Source organism: Notechis scutatus, chromosome Z, assembly GCF_049901735.1.
Source record: "Notechis scutatus isolate UNSWTSFEM ecotype Mainland chromosome Z, rNotScu1.2, whole genome shotgun sequence".
NCBI classification, from domain to species: Eukaryota; Metazoa; Chordata; class Lepidosauria; order Squamata; family Elapidae; genus Notechis; species Notechis scutatus.
In genome coordinates, this window is record NC_142025.1 from 64571608 (window position 1) to 64586887 (window position 15280).

Consider the following 15280-nt stretch of genomic DNA (forward strand, 5'->3'; position numbering starts at 1 on the left):
TTTTTTAGCATCCACAATTGCGTTGAAGTCCCCTATTAAACATATATTTTCATAGTCTATTTCTATTATCTTTTTGTAAAATCTTTTGTAAAACTCTTCCTGCTTGTTATTTGGGACATATATTGCAATGAGAAGGATTTGTTTCTGATTTATTAATATCTCTGCCATTAGTATTCTTCCTTCTTCATCTAAGTAAATTTGTTTAGATTTTAGTGATTCTCTAATGTATAATGCTATTCTTCTCTTCTTTTGATATATCAGTGATGAGTACAGCTTCCTAATTTTGCGGTGTTCTAATAGGTTGCCATGTTTTTTTTTAATGTGTACTTCTTGAAGGCATATTATATCCAATTTTAATCTTTGTAGTTTTGTAAATATTTGTTTTCTTTTTGCGGGGGAGTTCGATCCATTTATATTAACAGATAGCATCTTAACTTCCTCATCCATCTTTTCACTTATATATAGGTCTTGCTCTTCTGGTTGTCTTCTCTCTCTCTGTCCTTTCGTTCTTACAACTTCTTGTTCTGTATGCTCCTTTTCTGCCCTCACTCTTTCTTCTAGTTCTAAAGCTTTTTCCTCTGTTTGCAATTCATCTTGATTTTTACTTTCTATCTCTTCTCTACTTTCCCAGTCTACATTTGTCGTAAAATGGTGTTCAAAAAATTTGTATGCTTAGTCTAGGGTGTCCACCCTAATTTTTTTCTCCTGGCAGGAGATCACAATTCCTTCTGGTATCAACCATCTGAATGTCACATTGTATTTTATCAATTGTGTGGTCAAAAATTGACACTGTCTCCTCTGCTCTCTGACTGGATTTCTCTCCCTTTGTATTTCATGAATTCATCTCTTGTTTTTTTGTATACTTCATCCCTCACTGTCTTTTTGGTGAATCTTACGTGCACCTCTTTTGGTAATTTGTGCCTTCTTGCATAGTTTATGTGAATTCTGAAGACTTCGGCTATGTCTCTTTGTACATCATGCTTATTTTTCTGTAAATCTTCTGCCAGCAGATCCGTCATCACCCTACCTAGGTCTTCATCTTTCTCTTCAACAATGTTCTGGAATCTCAGATAAAAAGCAGCCTTTTCCATTTCCAGAAAAATTGTTGTCTCTTCTAAATCTCTATTAGCCGAGAATAGTTTTTGATTCATTTCCAGCCCTTACTTCTATTTTCTGTATCCTCTGCTCATTCTTCATTATCATTTGCTGGATGTTCCCTATCTGTTAACCCATCTTATGTATATCCCCTTTCATCTCCTCCATATCACATCATGATTTTTGGACATGGCTTCCTGAGGTTTAGGCTTCTTGTATCGATAGTAACATTGCTTGTATGTTCTGCATAGAGCTTGACTTCTCCAGGTCTAGCATGGTTTCTATTGATCATTGATTGGAAGAAGATGAGGGTGCAATGAAGTTTTCTTTCCTATCTTTGATTCGTTTTATGTGCTTGTCATCTCTAATGATTAAAAAGCATTACTCAAAAATTGCAAACACATTAAATATTTTTACACTGCTAGAAATTTTTCCCCACACCCCCTGGTGTATCTTGTTCAACACTCTATTATTATAACAGTAAAGATCAGCCCACTACTCAATAGAGTATATAGACTATATCCAGGGGTGGGATTCTGCCAGTTCACACCTATTCGCTAGAACCGGTTGTTAACATTCTAAGCAATTCAGATATCCAGTTGTTAGAAGAAATTACTGGCCTAATCCTGTAAGGAAGGCAAAAAGGAAACATTCTGGTTTTGCTTACAGAAACTGCCTCTTTGTTAACCCTTATTACATTCTTGGCAGGACTAGACTTCCTGTCTCAGGAACTTATCTGAAGTTATTTTTCCCTCCTTTGCTGGTACTTTGCTTCTGTGGAGTGACCATTCAAAGTTACAATGGCACTGAAAAAAGTGACTTATGACCATTTTTCACACTTACGACTGTTGCAGCATCCCCACAGTCATGAAAGGCCAGGCAAGGAGATGCATGCCTCGATGTAAGTGATATTGAGTTGGCCACGCCCAGCCAATAACATGACCACCAAGCCATGTCCACCCAGTCACATGACCACCATGCCCACCAACTAAGCCACGGCCACAGAACTGGTTGTTAAAAAATTTGAATCCCACCCCTGACTATATTGGCTATTTATATATATCTTTTAGTCTAAACAATTAATAATTGAAAATTAATAATAATTAGTGAAAGTTAATACTTCTATCAGTTCTATTGATTTTTCATAAATCTTAAGTGTAGGCATTTCTTCCAACTCTCCTTTCTTCACCACTCAAGTTTGTAATCAATACAAAATTTGTCCCCACTGTTGTTGATATCATTCTTTCGATAGTCTTTTTGCAGGTTAAGATTTATAATCCACAAAGGCCCCAAAACCTATCAGATCTCTAAAAAATTTCCAAAACAACACTGGAGTGATTATACAATTTCCAAGTTCACTGAAAGTATTTCTCTTCCTTTTTACTCTTCTATATTCACACTTCAGTTATGTCCTCTAAATGTCTCAGAAGTCCTTTTGTAATGTCTATAGATATTGCATCAGTTACTTCACTTTATATGCATTCTTGTCAGTAGATGGCACTCTTACTCTTTTTAATACTGAAACCGCTTCTCCCGAAAATGAAAAAGTCAAAGAAAAGAATAAAGACAAGATAAAGTCCTTTCAAAGTGATTAGTCTAGGCTTTTCTCCAGATTGGTCTCCATTTCTTTATAGTTATTCTGTACTTCTATTCTGGATCTGTTATTGGCTCCAACCACTTAGTCACTGTGACTCTCCTGGAGCAGAAATCCTACCCCAATCTTTTTTGAGTCACACTTTTCTATTACTATGCCAGGGTAAATCCATTGCAGAGAGTTAGAATTGAAAAGTTCTCACCTAGCACCTCCACATTGCTTCTTGATTCTTGCCTCTTATCTATCTGTCACAGCTTTGGATCAGCCATACTGACTGTCTTCTTTCACTTTGGCACCAAGGGCTTTCCCTTCACTCTAGCAGGAGATTGCCTTTCTCCACACTGCCTTCAGGGCTTCCCCTCTGCCTTTGCTAACCTCTCCAGGATTCACAATCCCCATTAAGGGTCACCGGACTTGAGAATTTGGATGTGAAACGGAGCCCTGTTTTTCTGTTCCGCTTCTCTGTGATGTCACTAGCAGAAGTCCTGTGCCACTTTCTCAAATGCATTTTTGCGCACACATGTGCTCACCCACCATTTCCACAGCCCAGTTCCTGATACAAAATGACTAAAATGAGAACAAAATTCATTTGGAAAAGAAAATTAAATATCATGTATTCACAGATAAGCAAATTGATTGCTATCACTTGCAAAGATAATAGAAAATCATATTGAACATCACTAAAAACTAAAACCAGAAATTTTGAATTGCCAAAAGGCTGGATCCAGACATTGCACATAGACTGTGCCCATTGAAATTGGTGAGAATTAAGGTTTAATCTTCAATAAATCAATTTTCATTAGTTTAATCATGTTAAAACAGTTTGAAGCAATAATGTGAATAGAAGTACTGTAAAGAATGCTTTGGAATAGCTGTCAGTTTTGTACCAGGTGAGAAGGCAAGAGACAATGTGTTTGAATCCTGCCTTAGCCATTAAATTTAGCTGGGTGTCTTCATCCATCCATTCTCTCTCACAGTGGCTGTTGTGGGGAAACTAAAGGGAGAATGATGTATTGGATATGTTTGCTGTGTTATTTGTAAAAATAATCAAGGTGAGATATAAACAAAAAATAACAAAATTTATATTTAATCTGATCCTAAAAAGTTTGTTTGTGTCTTTTCCTTACTTATTTTTGAACTTATGGACAAGCCACCAAGTTTATTGATTTAAACCTTCAGCATCATGTTAAAAGTACAAATTTAAAATGGCACTTTATTCAATCTGATTGAAAATAAATTCCAAATAGTTTACTTGTTTAGGTCCCAAACCATTTTAATTCTTGCATCAATAACAGTTATAGTTGTTTGAAATAACTAGTTTAATCTGTTTTGTTGTACTTTATTTTTTCATATAAAGATATATGTCAACTCATAAAATATTTCTATGGTCTTTTTAGAGTTGCTAACAGAAAGGGAGGGGGAGCAGTGGGCAGCTTGCATTCCATAAATGTTTTCAAAGACAGTTTCTAGGTGATTGAAGTTTCTGCCGCACAAGATTCTAACTGGAGAGTATGATTGATGACTCTTGGCTATGGATGTGTCCCATTGGAGAATATGAATTATGATACACCCAGGGGGTGGGGGGAAACCAGGGTCAAGGGTGACAATGAATGATGTGTCTCAGAGTCGGCTATACCCAGGCAGTGCTGGCATGTTTACTCCTAATTAATCTTCTTTAAGTTTTTGAAGTTCAGCTCAAATCTCATGATTTAAATGTGGGTAACTGCTGGAGCCCTGACACTATAATTAGCAAATATTATATATTTGAAGACTAATGCCTTAGTAAAGGAGAAAACAAAATTCATATGGGACATTCATATATGTGCATTTCTGAAAAAAATTAAGGTAATCTTTAGATAATTATGGTATTCTTGGAGTATGGAAGAAATGAATTATATTCAGCAAAGATACACCTGATCTTGGTATTCAAGTAAGTTGTTGAATTGGAATTCAAGTAAAATAACTTTGTTTCTTACATTAAGACTTGAACTGAACTATATGAACAAAGTTATTTAAGAAATTCAAGGAAACCAAAAGGAAGTTTGCTTTAGATTCAAAATGGGAATTCATATGTTTAACCCATGGTTTCTAATGCATAAGGACAAACAGAAATGCAGGAGGTAACGTTCTGTTATGCTTAGTTGTTAATAGGATGATGAAAAATTGCTTTGGGTAATGCAGTGTTTTCAAAATACATAATATAGAAATTAATAGCAAGATACTGAGTTTGAGTTGAACCATTAAGAGATTCTTTCATTCTCCCCCCCCCTTTTTTTTTTCTTTATTTCAGAGACTAAGTAAACAGTACTGGAGGCTGTAGCCTGCATTTGTAACATCATTGTAAAGTTGAACTTTTACAAATGTTGTGCATAAAATTGAAGAATAAAATTTTAGAATAATTAAGTATTTTTAGCATCTGTGTAGCAACAATACCTGGAAACTCTGTTATAATTAGTTATAATATAAATAAGCTGAGCTATACTTTTCTGACTAATGTGTACTTCCCAAATTTTGCAAAATGAAACTTCTCAAAACTTGTTTCATAATGCATTCAAATTGTATTGAATGATGTGCTTAGTTATACATTTCAAAATAAATATTGAAATAACAATGTGTGTATCTTTTACAAGATGTATATTCTGGATGGAATGGAATAGTGAATGATTATGTATAAAAGCAACATAAATCAGAAATAGCTTCTTTCTGCCTGAGCATTTTATTTTATACATTTTTCTTGGTGAAAAGTATGATACCAGTAAACTGGGGTTGAACTCTTTGCTTTGGCAACTGCAGTGGAAAGATATTTCTGTTTTGATCTTTGTTTTTATAGCCATCTAGAAATAATTATATGACAGATTGTCATATAAGTCCAATAAATAAATAAGTGCCTGAGAAACAACTTAAAATATTTTTAAGTTTCTGCCTTACAATCTGTTTATCTCCCAAATATTAAGGCATGTCAATACATATTTTGGTAACATTAACTTTTGATGCAGCCTTCTTGGTAGAAAGGAAGAAAACTAGATAGATGAGGTATATGTGATTACTGAACTTGAAAAGAAGCTTCTGGAGAAGTTGCCAAGTTTTTGTGATGCATTAGTATTGTGAATTACTAGCCAGGAATTTATATTTGCATGCATGTCTGATAAAAAATAATTTTGCCATTGTAAATGCATAAAAAGAGTCAGTTTGGTATAGTGGTTAAACTATCAAGATAGAAATCAGGACACTAAATTCTAGTCCTACCTTAGGCACAAATTCAGATGGGTGATCTTAGACCAACCACTTTTTCTCAGCCCTAGGAAGGGGGCAATGGAAAATCACTTCTGAAATATCATTCAAAGAAAACTGCAGGGATTTCAAGCAGTCTCTGAGTCAGACACAATTCAACGAAAGAAACAAATAATATACTAATTAAGTATTTCAAATTAAAACAATTGATATGTGCAGCCTAAATATTAATGTCAGCAGAATTATTTTTAGTGGATTACCATCAGCATAATTCTCAGCTTTATATATTTTGTCCAATCCTAAACATTTTTAATGAGGCAAAAATAAAATTAAAAAATCAGAGATTTGGTTTCATTAAGTTAGTATATAATGTAGAATATGTAATACCATCAAAGTGCTATATATTCAGAATTAATAAAGATAGATCTCTGCTTTAAGAATTTCACAATTGAATGTGAATTTTTTTCTGGAATAAGTGACAAAGAAAAGAAAAATAATAAAATTGAGATAGGACTAAAGTAAAGAAATATCTATGTATTTTAAGTATTTACTTTAAATATCTATTTTGAGTCTGTTGGGACTTAAGAATAAGCAGATTACATTGTTAGTTTTTATTGGGCCTAAAAAGTCCAGTTTGTAGATTGTATGATTAAAATGGTAAATTGACTGCTTATATTGGCATAGTCTCACTAAAGTCAGTAGGCTTGTGCCAATGTAAGCTGCCATAGAATGGCTGCATTAAATTAATAGTTTTGATTAACTAGTTTGTCAGAAATTAAAAGCGAACTTTTACTCTATGGACTGCACACTTGACTGGTCTCCTTCTCCATCAGTCTCAAAGAACAAGAGGTAAAATAGGGTGGCCTAGACATGATTCATCAGTTATTCTACAATGCAGCCAAAGGATACAGGATGTGGCTCATGAACAGCATGAAATAATCCTGCTTCATGTATATAACCCATGGTATCAAAAATACACCACAGGGACTTATTCTGTACGTAATTGTATTTACCCATATTTGAATGAATCTTGTAGAGGGGGTTGATTTGTTCCAGAATGTTTTGCCAGATTTTAAATGTGGAAATACTATTTCTTATAACATTATTTTGGATTTCTTAATGTTCTGTCAGTTGGAATTGAATTATATGGTTAAAATATTCAGTTAATCTTTACATTTAAAATGTAGAATTTCTTCTTCATGAACATTCAATGAATTTCTAGTTTTTTTTAGTAGCTATCTATAAGTTAATCAAAAATAAAATTATGCTAGAAACTATTTGGGGCATGAATTATTGTAATCAATTTTATTGGTTCTTGAATTGTTTATGTGTTTATTGTTGGCTGATTTATTTGTTTTATGTAGGAGTTTTGACTTTTTATTGTCATTTTTATTATTATTATATCATGGAAATTCTATTGTACTGTTTATTGATATATTAAAATCAAGTCACTAAAAGTCATTAATTATGGCAGACATAAAGGCACTAATTAAAGTTGCTAATTGTGGCAGATATAAATTGAATAAAAATAGCTTCATTGTATGTCTAAAAGTAAATATTTAATTATATATTTGTATTCTTATTCTAACAAGCATTTTCTAAAAGTTTCTTTTGATATTTAATTTTTTAATACAAATTACAAATGAAAATAAAGACAATAGGGAACGTGGCAAATGGAAAAGAAGGAAAAAAGATGTGGAAGAAATAAAAACGGACTTTTAACTTTTTTCATTGCAGTAAATTACATAGTAAAATTATGATCTTAACTTTTTACTTATATGTAATTAATGTGTATTAGCCATTTCTATAACAACATCCTATTCTAATCATCAAAACCCAAAGCCAAATTTTCATGTTTTTAAATTTTGAGCAGGAAATCCAGAAATGGTTCCCAAATGGAAACAAAGGTAGATAAATTCTTTTCCTTGATTAAATCAATTAATTTTTGCAATCTCTGCCAGGTCCATTACTTTTTCTATCCATTAAATCTATATATTTTATCTATCCACTATAGGAGTTGACCATATCTTTTTGTTTTTCCACATATAAAATTCTCGCTGCAGTTACCATATATAATAACTAAGTTCCAACTCCAGCTTGCATTATTGTCTGGTACAGAATTTTGATCATAAGTGCATTTGTTGGTCAGGTAATTATTTTTTTGCTAATGTTTATTATTGCTTATAACTATTAAAAAAAACTGTTGTATTTGCAAATGATTGCTTCCTGAGGTAATGATTAAATGAGGCAGGCTGTAGTTTAAATTTCAAAAATAATGTGTGATTTTAATCAAATGTTTTCTCAGATCATATCCAGTACTTTTCCAGCCTTAGATCACTGAATGGAAATTATCAAGATGTAATGTTAAGTTGTTTAGAAACTTTCTTTAGTACTGCGATTCTTTGGGAAAATATTTTTTTTATAATTAATCAGCCTTTGTATTATTTGGGTAAGTCTTTTTTAATTCCATACAGTCCTTCTTACTTTTGAGACCATTAAACAATTCAGCTTTAAAGAACCAAAATCAAAGCAATATTCCATTATGGCTCTACTATGCTATTTTTTTTTCTTAGATTTGTTTCAGATATATAATTGCTTTCCTGTTGAAAATTCTAAAATCTAGTAACAGCTTTTTATTTTTTTAAAAAAGAGATGTTTTAAAAGGAAGCTTTGTGTTTAACCAAATATAGTTTTTTAATACTATTTATTATCTTAATGATATGTGATTACAAACATTCAACAAATACTATTTTTCTGTAAGTTGTAGCATACAACAAGATGTGCATATTATACATTTGACTTAAATGTTATGAAAGGTAGAATTCTCCTATTCTCACTGTTTCTGTGTTTTTGAAATATAAACAGAGCACATTATTTTTACACGAAAGCATATAGATCAAGGTTAAATATGTTTTTAAAAACTTTTCACAATATAATGTGTTATGATTAATTTAAAAGAACAGGCCTATTCCAACACATACATATTCCCAGCCTTGAAAATGTAGGTGAAAAGTCCACTATTTGCTGAGTTTCATATCTGCCTAATTAATTGTGAATATAGTACATTTAAATGCCATAGGGGATTATTTCTTACACAAAGCACAGTTTTCGTAAAGATATCATGGTCAAACATTGCATTTAGAGCAGTGGTCCCCAACCTTTTTTGTACCAGGGACCAGTTTCACGATTATTAATTCTTTGCGGCCCGGTACAAAATGATCCATGGACCGGTACCGGCATCAAGCACTTGCACGACCAAGGCAAGGCGAGCCGAGCGACCGGCCAGCCAGCCGTCCCCGGCTTCTCCCCGCCACCTTCAACTCCTCCTTTGTACCTTCTCGTGGTCGATGGGCTTTTCGGGCTCTTAATCTCCTCCTGAGTAACACGAGACTCCACCGCCATCGGGACAGCTCTTCGTTCAAAGCCGCCCCTCCTTCAACGAAACTAAGGTGCAAGGATTCCTTCAGCACCCAAACGCCGCTTTCCAACTGACGACCGACAAGCTCACCCGGAAGCACTTTCTCAAGTGCCGTCGAAACAAGATGGCGGCACCCAAGTACCGGCGGCCCGGTACAAAATGATCCACGGACCAGTACCGGTCCAGGGCCTGGTGGTTGGGGACCCCTGATTTAGAGGGTCTCTGATACTATCTCAGTTTGGTTGTTTTCTTGCAGTCATTTCAACACCCAAACTAGTTAACATTTTCAGTAATAATAAGGAGTGGGGTTTGCTCTCAGTTTATTTTCTAGTAATTTGCTCTGTCAGTGTTGGTGAGGGTAAACTTAGAGCTTTGATTAGGCTGTTTACTGTTAATTTGTTTGGCAGTTCCCTGATTATTGGTCTGATGTTAATTTTGGAATTAATCTATTCTCATCTGAGTGCTGATTTCCAATAGGGAGGTATTTTGATCTTTTTGTTCCTTTTTGATTTCTTAATAGACTATTCTGCATCACATGTAGATACTGCTTATACTGTATCTATGTGTCTATTGATGACTAATTTGTCCAAGTTCCAGACTTCTAGAAATTCCCTAGCTTTTTAAAATTAGTGTGATTTTAGTGGGATCAATACAACAAGCCTTGGAGAAAAATGAATTCACAATCAAAGAGGTGGAGAAAAGAACAGAACAAACAGAAAGGAAGCTGGAGATGGTGGACCAACACTTAAAGAATGTTAGCAAAGAAATGGAAGAGTCACTGGTCTATTTAGAGATGGATAAGGCTTCATCATATTGGAGATTCTAGAACATAGTGGAATCTAAAGAGGTAGATTTGGAATAGTTGATGGCCGAAATACTAGCTGAAACATTAGAGAAGGACAAAGATGATATTTTGAAAGAGATGTTTATAAAGTCAGCACGACTTATGCGAGATGTCATAAGCACCCAAAAGAAGTTCATGTAAGGTTTGCGAGAAGGAAGGTCTGCGACATTATCTATAAAATAACCAGAGAAGAAGCCATTATATACAAAGGTAAAGAGGTCCAAGTTCTCAAGCAAATTCCAAGAAGGGTGAGAGAACAAAGACATGATTATAAATTCTTGGTGGTGCAACTGAACCAAAAAGATATTTTATTTAAATGGTTAGTCCCGGAAGGGGTGTTAATTATGTGAAAGAAGAAGAAAATTAAAATAGATAACCTGGAAAAAGCTCAAGAATTCTATGAACAATTAGTGGGACCAGAAGATCATAGTAGCAAAGACGAACTAGAATCTGACTCCCAAGAAGACTGAGGTCAACAAAGAAATAGAGACAGGAATCAAGGAAACAGAAAAATAACCCAACAACAACAAGAAGGAGAAGAGAGTAGGACAGTCTATCAGACACAAAGAGAAACTAGAGCAACTACAAGACAAAGAGCGGGACTTCATTAAGAAAAATGGAAGAGGAGGTGAAAATATTATCTATTAATATAAATGGCCTAAATTCAGCAATGAAAAGGAAAAGAATATTAGCGAAATTAATTAAACAGAACGCAGATATAGTACACTTACAGGAGACCCACATTAGAAAATCAGACAAAAGATACATAGAATGTCCTAAGCTAGGGAAATTGTTTACTGCACCTGCAGATTCAGGGAAAAATATGTATGTTATATGTTAAAGATAATATGAATGCAGATTTAATTCTGACAGATCCCAATGGAAGAATTCTGGTTTTACAAGTCTGGATCAATCTAAAGCCAACCTTATTAGTTGTAACTTATGCCCCCAACGAAAATCAAAAGGGAGTTTTTAAAAAATCTACATGAAAAAATAGCAAGATTAGAAAAAATAAATATTTGCATTATAGGGGACTTTAATGAGATAGTAGACCATCAAAAAGACCATAGTAGTGGGGTGGTGGGGGGAGGGAAGAAGAAGGGAGAATTACCAAAAACGTTTAGAAATGATGGCCGAACTAAACCTGATAGACATTTGGAGGAAGCTAAACCCAGATAAAAAACAATTTACGTTCTATTCAAATCCACATCAACTGTGGGCATGGGTTGATATGGCTTGGATGAATGGAGAATTAGCAAATGAAATAGAAGAGACAGAAATTCTACCAAACGTGGGCAGACCACAACCCCCTTCAGATAATTTGGAAGGGTAGAAAAAAGACAAGGAAAAGGTGGACCTTAAATACCCAATTAGTAAAAGACAAAGAATTTATTAAAAGACTTAAAGAAGAACTAAACTACTTTCTGACTGAAAATAATAATAATGATACTACTATACAGAACTTATGGGATACTATGAAAGCAGTTATAAGGGGGATTACAATATTACATACCGCAAAAAGAAATAAAGAAAAATATGCTCAACAAAATAAATTACAACAAAGAATTAAGGAATTAGAAACCCAACTACAAAATACATCAAAAGATGTTAGTTTGCAAAATCAGATGATAGTAACTAAGCACAAACTTAACCTAATAGAACAAGCGGAAATGATTAAAAATCTGAATATAACTAGACAGACAAACTTTGAACAGGCCAACAAACCAGGGAGATGGCTTTCTTACAGACTTAAAAAGGAAAAGGAGAAGAGATTAATCTATCAACTATTAGATGAAAATGGGGACAGCCATTATGGGATAGAACAGAAAAAAGAAATTGTATATAAATATTTTGAGGATCAATAGAAAAAGGAGGAGATGGATGAGGATTTGATAAGGGATTATCTCGGAGAAGTAAAAGATAGGGTAATTGAGGAGGAAAGGAAAGAGTCTTTAACTCGGTACATTTTCTCATATGTGGTGACTATGCCCTGAGACTAGGACATTCTGGATTCAAATTAAAAACTGGCTACAAGAAATTACTGGTTATCAGATTGAGCTCAGACCGGAAACCTTCCTTTTAGGAATTATTAAAGATAGAATATCAAAAGAAATAAAATATTTATTGTTACATATCACAACAGCTGCCAGAATAGCCTTTGCACAGGTATGGAAAACTCCCAATGTTCCTAAAGAAGAACTAATATTACAAAAAGTAACAGAAAGTGCCAAAATGAATATGTTAACATTGAAATTGAAAGAAAAAGATGATTCTGAATACTTCCTAATCTGGAATAAATGGTATGATTGGTTAGCAAACAGAGCTAAAATCTAACTGTAAGAAGCCTTAAGAAAGTAACATGTAAATTTGTAAATTATATGAATATAAGAATAACTATTATAGCTAAGTTATTAATTAATATTAGATAAATATAAATACAATGTGTTAAGATATTTAAGATAAGAATTTGTATAAATGTCAAGAATGTTGTTAAAAACCCCAGGTCCAGATGGTATCCCAGGGGAACTTTATAAAATAATAGAACAAATAGGACTCTTAATGGTGGACTTATACAATGAGGTACTGTTTGCAGCCAAAATGTCGGATTCATGGAGGGAGGCACTGGTTTCGCTGATCCCGAAGGAGGATTCGGATGCCCAATTGATACAAAACTATAGGCCAATTTCCTTGTTAAATGCCGATTATAAAATATTTGACACTATTATAGCAAATAGACTAAAAAGAATTTTGAGTAAATATATCCACAAAGATCAAAATGGATTTCTCCCTAACAAGCAAATTAGGAATAATTTAAGAATTGTGCTAGATGTTCTGGAATATTACAAAGCCCGCCCAGAGAAACAAATAGCCCTTGTATTCCTGGATGCCCAGAAGGCATTTGATAATTTAAATTGGCAATTTCTGATCGAACAAATTTATAATATGAATTTAGGCACCAAATTTGAAAATATTATAACTACAATCTATTCCACACAAAAGGTGAATATTATGGTAAATGGGGAATACACCCAGACATTAAAAATAGAGAAAGGAGTCAGACAGGGGTGCCCCCATCACCTCTGCTGTTCATACTATCTCTGGAAATATTACTAAGACAAATTAGACAAAACCCAGAAATAAAAAGATCAAAAATCAAGAAATAAGAATATAAACTACAATCATTTGCAGATGACATGGGTTTTTTCATCAAAGACCCAATAGAGAGAGGACAAGAACTAATTAATGAGTTAGAACAATTTGAAACAGTGGCAGGACTTAAAATCAATAGAAAGAAAACAAAATTAATAACTAACAATTTAACAGAAAAGCAGATATTAGAGTTAGAAAAAGTGATGGGACTACAAGTGACAAAGAAAATCAAATATTTAGGTATATGGCTGATGGCACACTGTAAGACATTAATGGAGAACAACTATAATAAACTACTACAACAGGTAAAAAAATATCTAGAATTTTGGGTTAAGCTGCAACTCTATTGAGAAGGATTGCCGCTATTAAAATGACTATCTTGCCAAAATTTATATATCTATTTCAGACAATACCGATTAGAATACAGAAAAATTATTTTGTAGAACTTAACAGGACTATTGCAAAATTTATCTGGCAGGGCAAAAAACCTAGAATAAATAAAAGCATTACAAGATATGAAGAGCAGAGGTGGTATGGGACTCCCAAATTGGGAATTATACCACAGTGCAGCCTCTTGGGTATGGTTGAAAGAATGGGTGAACCTAACCAATAAAAGAATATTAGTATTAGAAGGCCACGACTTACAGAGGGGCTGGCATGCCTTCCTGTGGGATACGGAAACTACTAAACAGAAATATTTTCATAGACATTTAATCAGAGATTATTTATTGTGTAATTGGATCAAAATTAGGAAAAAACACTATATAAGGATTCCGATTTGGATATCAACAATGGAAGCGATGATTCACTCCAATAATTTGGACATGAATAAGATGATAAAATATAAAGATTTGCTAGATATACAAGTAAATTTGAAAACAAGGCAGGACCTCCAGGAACAAGGGCTATATATTGATCGGTGGGCTTATCTCCAAGTGCAGAATAGGTATAGACAAGAAAAAAAATGGAATTCATGTGAAACTACAACTATTAGATAAAATTTTACTAGACTCAGACAAAAAATATATAACTAAATTATATAATTACTTATTGGATATAGAATTAGAGGAAGAAATAGTCAAGGGTAATATGATAGCCTGGAGTCAAAACATAGGTCGTAATATTAGTCTAACAGAATGGGAGAGTCTCTGGAACAGGAATAATAAAATCACAAAATCGGCAACATACAAGGAAAATAGCCACAAAATGTTCTATAGATGGCACCTGCTCCCTTTGAGACTGGCAAAGATGTACCCCAACATGAGCCCAAAATGTTGGAAGCACAAAAAAAAAGGACAGTACATATTACCACATGTGGTGGTCCTGCACAGAATCTCAAAAATATTGGCTGAGAATTTAAAAAATGGTTGGAAGAAATCACAAATGAGCAAATTGAACTAAGACCAGAATTGTTCTTATTAGGGATATTTAGGGGAAAATATGCAAAAAAAATGTTAAATATATAATACTACATATACTGACCACAGCCAGACTGGCCTTTGCTCAATGTTGGAAATAGCTCTACACTCCACCAAAGGAATTGACAATTCAAAAGATAATGAATTGTGCAGAAATTGATAAATTAACCCTAGCCCTAAAAGATAAAGAATCATCAGAGTATTATATGATTTGGGATTATTGGTATGAATGGATTGTGCGAAGACAGACTATATAATAAACAGTAAAAGAAGATAAGCAGTAGTTGTAGTGAATATATATTTGCATAAGATACCAATTGTAAATATTGCACAAAATAATGTTACAAATAGGAAACCACAATCTGACGTTGTTGACACACTTTATTTTTTCTTTTATGTTGTTTGTTTTGTTTTAATTGTAAAAATCAATAAAGTTTATTTTAAAAAAAATGGTTTGGTCTAGAATGACCATGGTCTGTACAATCTCCATATTGGGCTTCTGACAAGGGATGGGCTGCACCTCACAAAGA

The 15280-nt window shown here is 33.6% G+C and overlaps 1 protein-coding gene across 2 annotated transcripts in view; it reads left to right on the forward strand.

The window, feature by feature from the left end:
* The window catches only part of BBS9 (Bardet-Biedl syndrome 9), a 407995-nt gene that overhangs the window by 302442 nt on the left and 90273 nt on the right, over positions 1 to 15280 (forward strand). The window contains exon 22 of one of the 2 annotated variants that reach the window (XM_026674870.2): positions 4980 to 5589. The exons of the other annotated variant lie outside the window; for it this stretch is intronic. Within the exon in view, the coding sequence (XP_026530655.1) occupies positions 4980 to 4990 (11 nt within the window). The 3' untranslated portion in view covers positions 4991 to 5589. Of the gene's footprint in view, positions 1 to 4979; positions 5590 to 15280 lie in introns of those variants that run through there. 2 annotated transcript variants of the gene reach the window in all.